At 39.3% G+C, this 7,581-nt stretch overlaps 1 protein-coding gene and 1 pseudogene across 1 annotated transcript; both read right to left on the minus strand.

Annotated features, from left to right (window-relative positions):
• Positions 1-164: 164 nt before the first annotated feature.
• On the minus strand, positions 165-1,465 carry LOC138042364 (adenosine receptor A1-like). Its single transcript, XM_068888225.1, has one exon. It carries the CDS (start codon positions 1,332-1,334, stop codon positions 312-314), a length of 1,023 nt encoding a protein of 340 aa, XP_068744326.1. The 5' UTR covers positions 1,335-1,465; the 3' UTR covers positions 165-311.
• A 2,873-nt stretch (positions 1,466-4,338) lies between these two features.
• Positions 4,339-7,581, minus strand: LOC138042366 (adenosine receptor A2a-like; annotated as a pseudogene).

Genomic DNA, 7,581 nt, shown 5'->3' on the forward strand with positions numbered 1-7,581 from the left:
TTTCTCAGCATCTGTAGATCCAAGAATTCAGTTTCAGTTTCGCCACAGACACGCATCTTCTTCCCCTGTCTTGCTTATGCATGGTGTTTTTATTTTATTTTCTTGCAAGAGTGTTTTGGCACTAACTAACTAATTGACCGCACCCCGCACGCGTAAAAATCAATGGGGCATCTATTCGTTTGATCATTCTTTCGTGGTTTTGCAGAAGACAGCAAGAAATTGTACCAGGCTCTTTAATCCAGTGTGCTGCACGATTTTCCCTGATCACAGAACAAGACAACTTAATTCCAAAGAAAGCCATCCTAAATTTATCATAATCTTGTGTTGCAGATTTGTCTTCTTTTCGTAATGTCAACCGTCTTTCTTCTTTGGAATGTCTTTTGGCAACAGTGCTTTCTCCAAAGATACTTAAACGTTGTTCGAAATTTCGAAAACCTCCAGGAATACAGCAAAGGGTTTAAAGAGGAATTCACGAAAAGAAGAAGGATCGCAACATGACGAGAAACCATCACCGCCCTGTAGTTTGCATGACAAGGCAGGCAGAAAAGGAATATCAACTGTACAACTACCCAGGGAAAATAACAAATACAAAATGCCAAAATCACAGAGAATATAACCAAAAACACTTTCTTCTCTCTTTGATACAGTATTAGTTGATTGGATGGAGAGTTTTCTGCATTCTTCATTCTTGTCTTATAATAACTGACTAGGTTTGCAAGCGTCACAGCGTACACCAAGGAAATTCCCTCCGAGGAAAGAAAGATTGAAGTAGCTAAAATTAACAACGGTATCAGAAGCGAGCCCCCTCCTATGGTGAGACACAGGGCTGCACTAGAACAGCAAAGTATCCAAATTGCCGAAGAGCCGAGAAGTACTCGTTTTTTAGTAATTATTGTCCGGTATTTCAAGGGCTTAGCCAGAGCGAAGTACCTATCGATCGTCAACAAAAGTACATGATAAGCCGACACAATAACAAAGTAATGGCCAAAAATTGTAACTAGAAAAAGAGTATACCAAACTGTTTTCTGTTCAAAGAAAATAATCAACATTGCGAATGACGGAGCAAAAACCAAACCAACAAAGAAGTCGGCAATCGCCATTTCAAGTAAAATATAAGTTGTTGGAGAAGATTTGAGGGTCTTCAGTGGATCTTTCACGACGGCTGCAATGACAAGAGTATTTCCGAGAACAGTTGTTATTGATAAGGATATGTAACAAATACTTAAAATTATAACTTCAGCAAAGGGTGTCGTTTCGCAACTTGATCTGATCTGTTCAGACATCATTTTTAAAGAAGCATTCCAGATTTCCATGTGACCGAGTAACACCGCCATTTCTCAGTTTTTTCGTTAGCAGATTAGAAATGGATGTCTCCAATAAAAGCTATCTTTTCATTTCGGGGAAGTTTTAGATTTCTTTACCCTTCCGTGGCGCGGTTATTGTACGATGGCTTCAAAGGCACGCCCAATGGTAGATCAGTGTTACACAACGTAAACATTCGCCAGAATATAGAGGGACTGATCACACTCTTCCAGCCTTTTCACGCAAGTTGGCATGAAATAAACTCTGACTGAATTTCCTTTTCCTTTGTGAACTCTTTTGGTCTTAAAAAGATGACCAGTTATTTCTTAATCAAAAAGTCCCTTTGGTTTCTCAAATATATGCCCTCATCGAACAAATACATAATACTCATATTTTTCCGATTAAAAAACGCCCTGTCAAGATTCAGATTCAGCCAATCATGAGAGTCATTTTTCCATATTTATGCTTCCCTTTACATAAACGACATAAAAATCTCCGACAGGCTTTGTCCGAGATGATTGAAAAATAATCATGTTCAAATTCACCTGTTTTATCCACCTTATCTTTTTTTTCTCAATGAGAGATGGCAGTCTTTGTCTAAAATGCAAATGATACGCAATATTTTTCTACAGTACATATTTGAAAAACAAACACGAACAACGGATGGTCAAGTTCTTTATTAAAGTTCAGTAAGAGATAAAAAGCCTTTGTGTTATAATTAATCCCGTAAAGGCTAACAGAACTAGAGGGTTGAGAACTGGGCAAATAGCATCCACAGAGCAACCACTGACCTGGACTAGCTGGCGCAGTATGGGGGTTCATCAATAGAGCTTTGTAGAACATGTTCAAATTATTTTCCTTTGAGTGCGCTTATATTCTAAAATCAAATTGACGCCGAAGGACGAAGGGTATTTCAATTCAGGTCCTCCTTTGTTTACTATGGTAATATTATTAAAGCCAAACCAGCTGTTGATGGGTCAGTTGTTACAGCTGCGACGACACAGCTAATGAGTGCGACTACAAACCTGAGCATACGCACTTGAAAGAAAGCTCAAGGTACGCGTCCTCCAACGGATGGCCGCCATTAGCTACCTTCATAGACGCGCGCAAGAAATTTTTCAATTTTCAAGCTCACCTCGCTCTTTCGTCCACATTTTCTTCGTCCAATCAGCCACTGTGAAATAAATTCGCGGCAACATTTTTAGTGTCCATGCAGTACCATCTCTTCTTTCATCGCTTCAGATTTAAAGATAACACTGGGCTTTCCTTGATGTTTTTTGTCGTTTTCGTTTTGGATTTAACCGAAAACCTAAAAATTAAACGAATCGAGGTCCAAGCTGTCATTGTAAGTAAGTAAGTAAGTAAGTAAGTAAGTAAGTAAGTAAGTAAGTAAGTAAGTAAGTAAGTAAGGAAGTAAGGAAGTAAGGAAGTAAGGAAGTAAGGAAGTAAGTAAGTAAGTAAGTAAGTAAGTAAGTAAGTAAGTAAGTAAGTACGTAATTATGTAAGTAGGTAAGTAAGTATTAAAGTATGTAAGAAAGTAAGTAATTAAGTAAGTAAGTAAGTAAATAATTAAGTAAGTAAGTAGTTAGTATTTGGCTTGGGTAGAGTAAGTTTGCCTTCTAAGTTTCTCAAGTTATATTCAGCATCTCGTAACATAATTAGTGCTTTCTGTTTTTTACGTCGGAGAGACAGCTTCTCCCACTTAAGAGTATCGAGAAGGAGGTTGGAGCTCGTATCAAAGGGTAATTTAGTAATTACCCTAGCTGCGCGATTTTGTAATTTTTGCAGCTTATCACTTGACTGGCCACTTAAGCAGTCCCAGACAGGACTGCAATAATCAAAATGAGGTAATATTAAAGCGTTATAAATTTGAAGCGCAGTATTAGCTGAGATAAAGTGCCGTATTCGTTTTAAGGCTCCTATAGCTGAGGAAACTTTCCTGCATATTTCGTCTACATGATTTGACCAAGAAAGCCGATCATCAATGCTAAGACCGAGGGATTTAGTGCGATCTACTCTCTTGATCATTTCGTCATCAATTCGTATATCAACCTCGTCACATTGAGTGTTTAATCTCTGCCTAGATCCAATTATCATTAACTCGGTCTTAGCCACATTTAAACTCAACCTGTTGGCTCTCAGCCAGCAGTTAAGGTTACTGAGTTCAGGAGTTAATGCTAGTTTAAGCTCTGTTAAAGTTTTTGCAGTTAGGGTTATATTGGTATCGTCAGCGAACATTCTCTGGGAAGCCTCCCGGAGGCAGTTGGATCGTTAATGTACATTAAAAATAGGAAGGGACCTAATATGCTGCCTTGCGGAACCCCACAAGTAATAGTGTGAGGAGTTGACAGTCTTCCATTAACGTTATATCTTTGGGTCCGATTGCTTAGGTACGATTGAAACCAAGTGATAGTTTCCTGGTCGGCCCCAAAGTATGACATCTTGCGTAAAATGATTTCATGGTCGATAGTGTCGAATGCCTTTTTACGGTCAATGAAAACGACGCCACTCAGGAAGCCATTGTCGATGTTAACAGACCAGCTATTTGTCGCCTCAAGCAAAGCTGTAATGGTACTGTGTAAGGAACGGAACCCTGACTGGCAGCAGTTTTGACAGCACTTTAACTTGACAGCAGTTTATTATCATTTAGGTAATGGTAAAGTTGGTCATAGAGAAGTTTTTCAAGCACTTTCGAGACTACTGGGATAACGGAGATGGGGCGATAGTTATTTATGTCTGATTTTGAGCCTTTTTTAAAGATCCGTGTCACCCTAGCCAATTTCCATTCAGTTGGATAGATTCCCGTGAGGATTGATTTCGTAAATACGTCTGTTAGTGAGGGTGCAACAATACTACCTGCCATTTTTAATAACTTACTAGGGATCTTGTCAAGGCCAGTGGCTTCCTTTTCATCGATTTTTTTCAGCAGGTCCAGAACAATGTCGATACTCGGGGGTTTTAGAGAAAACAAATTATCAGAGGGCCACAAGAATGATTCAGCGTCAACTTCTCGCTTTTCGCAATGTTAGTCACATTGAAAGCTTCCGCCATATTATCGGCGTTATTTATAGTTCTATTATTAGCTTGGATTTCCAAAATATTGGACGACTTACAACTACTCCGTGAGCTAAGCTCGTTAATAAGATCCCAAGTTTTACGTGGATTGCCTTTGCTAGTTTCCAAGTTTTCAGAAAAATATCGTTTTTTAGCAAGTTTAGATGCATTATTCACCTGGTTCCTAGCCCGAAAGAGAGAAAGAGTTTCTTTGGGCGTCGTAAACCCACACCCACCGCCACTTCCCGGAAATTGCATACCTTCAAAGAAAGCTAATGTTACTGAGTTTTCTTGAGAGACAAAGTACATTTTAAGTCCGGGGTAACCATCCTTGCTTCTGGCTAAGTTCATAACTGTGCGTGTCTGCAGTTTAAGATAGGTTCAGTATATAACTGTGCTCCTTGTGTGGATGCACCAATATATCGCCAATATATCGTATGTGGATATTTCCATCGTTCTATCAAACTTTTGAAAAAGGCGTACTGAGTGATAGAAGGGTCACAAAAGACTTGAAAGGGGGTATTTGAGGCTTTATAAAAAGGAAAGCTGTCATTAGTTTTAAAGGGTAACCTTGATGAGATCAGTAATTCCTTAGGGATCGGATTTTAGCTAAAATTATTGGCCTCCCCCTTGAGTCAATCACTGAGGACGCACCTGTTCCGCAAAATAGCTACAAATATGGGCTAGTACTTCGTGTCAAGCCAACTTCATTTGCATTTAGATTAACATTTAGAATATCTATGGCTTCAATATGAATACAAGCGTTTTATGTAAACTCAGTTTAATTGCTCGGCAGGAATTAATTCTGGAGCTTTCTTACACCACCTTTGTCAACTTGCAACAATAACTGCGGCAAACAATTACTGTAGATATCTAGAGGATATTACACGGTGGCGAGAAGATATGAAGTTTATGTTCGAGTGGCAAGAATGCGCTCCGACTCGTGAGATTTTTTTTAACGAGAACGTCATCTCAAATACAAATTCGCGTTATTGTAGTCACTTCGTGACTCAGTATTTCAACCTTTTTAATAGGAAAAGGATGTGGTAATTCCTCATAAATGACATTGGTCGAACGGCGCTTAATTAATCTAGGGGGGCGGGAAAATGAAAATTTATCCTCGAGTGCTGACGTTCTTCATAAAACCTCAAATTTGGCCGTTTCACGTCGTTGTTTTGCAAAGAAATGGAAAAAAGTGAAAAACCTCATGTACAGGGCGTCCTAAGCTATTGTTTTTGTGCATCAAATAAAATATACAACTCTGTGAAGTTTTCAATGCCGTCGCCGTTGTCGTTGCTCTTAACAGAGTTCCCTATTGTTCTTGCCGCGGGAACGTAATTTCCATATTTTCGAGCTAACGTGCAATTTTCTTTTTAAGTTACAGTGTATGGATAATAAATATACACGGTAGATATTAAAAAGCAGGCTTAAAGATAAGCACTGGGTATTAATTATCACAAACAAAAATACCCGTCTTGTCTTGTCGCAACTTTCGAGAAATTCCTTGAAAATTTTTCGATCATACAGCGTTTTCGTTTTGTTGTTTTCGTTCTCTTGTTGTACGGGTAATGTATTTACATCTTCGTCGCTAACCACAACAAATCATGCAGCGCCCATTAATTATTCCAAACAACGAACAAACCATGTTCATTCATTAAAGATGAAAAGGCGGGAATAGTGACGTCGTTGCTCAATAGGGAACTTAATATGAACGAAAACGGCGACGGCAACGAGAACTACCTCACCCCTGTCATACTAAAAAGGTCGAAAAAATCTCGAAGTTATTACAATAACGCGAATTTGTATTTTGAGATGACGTTCTCGTTGCCGTCGCAGTCGTCTTTGCTTATAAGTTCCCTAATATGACCACTCTTATATTCCACTCGGTTCCCGGATGTCCAGTAGTGGCCTTATTGATTCTAGACGATTGTTTTAGTTCTCGATAAAACACTCCCGTCCATACAAGATCACATTAACACGTTAACAAAAACCGATAGGTTAGAGGTATCTGAGCGCGTAGTTAATTTTTGCCATGCTAATGTCTGCAAAGCAATCCTATCTCAATCGTACTTTGTCTCCTCCATTCTTTCTAAAACAGACAAGTTTGTGTAATTATTCAGACTACATTACTTTTATCACAATTTGTGATAGCTCTGATGAGGCCTCGCAACCGTGGTGATGAGAAAGGCCTTCAGTTACGGCTTGAACATACGGTCGACTTGAAACCTTGTTCAAAGTTTTCCCACTTGAACTTTAACTTGACCATTTAAACGTGTTCCTCTGTTCTTCCATAAATGTCTTATTGTCTTTTTATAATTGGGAACTCGCCACGCGCACAGTATTGGGTTCAAACCCGAGTTTGCGTAAGTTAAACTGCCTGAAAATCCGAAGGAGATCATCAGCCAAGACAAATTTGGATGGCATGGTTTACATAAATAAATGAGTATTTGAACTATAAACCACGGCATGTAACAGAGAAGAAATGCGCTGACTATTATAATGATTCCTTTTAAAAGTCCTTTTCTCTTTGTAAAATGATAAAGTAGCTGTTTTCTTGATGTCTTTTTACTCGGCTTTCCTTGGAACATCTGCGAAAACGGACCAAGATTACAACGTTCATGATAAACATGCTAAACAGGATGAAGAGTAGTTGCACATTGTAGACAACGCCCATTATGGCAAAATAGTCGCGTAGCACCAGAAACGAGCAACCGAACGCCAAAAAATAGACCCAGCAAAGACAGCTTGCCCAAGCACTCGCTTGTTCGTTACTTTCCATAAGTACTGAAATGGTCTCGTAACTGACAAAATGCGATGCACTGTCAACAAGAACATGTGCCCGAAGCTGACATTCACTAAAATGACGTTGACGGCGAAAATTACGGAAAGATCAAGTGGGCTTTCTCCTTTCGCAAACATCTCCCAGCCCCAGTAGGCGGAAAAAGGGCAGATTACCACACCAACTAAGAGATCGGCTAGCGCCATAGAGACAAGAAGGAAGGTGGACGGTGAGGAACGAAGTTTTTTCAGAGGATCTTTCCAAAGTGCTAACAGGACCAGTATGTTTGCAAATACGATTATCGGCGACATAACAATAGAAAGAATAGAACTTGTAATCGACAATGGCTTCACATTTTCCAGGTTTAGCCATGCTTCTTGTAAGACTTTCTCGCTAGTTATGTTCCAAAAGTTGAAGTGACCAACAACAGCGGCCATTTCAGTCCA

The sequence above is a fragment of the Montipora capricornis genome, chromosome 3 (assembly GCF_036669925.1).
Source record: "Montipora capricornis isolate CH-2021 chromosome 3, ASM3666992v2, whole genome shotgun sequence".
Lineage (NCBI taxonomy): Eukaryota > Metazoa > Cnidaria > Anthozoa > Scleractinia > Acroporidae > Montipora > Montipora capricornis.

What these genes read in the sequence shown, in the direction of transcription:
- LOC138042364 (XM_068888225.1), bottom strand. Translation starts at nt 1,334, where the DNA reads ATGGCGGTGTTACTCGGTCACATGGAAATCTGGAATGCTTCTTTAAAA.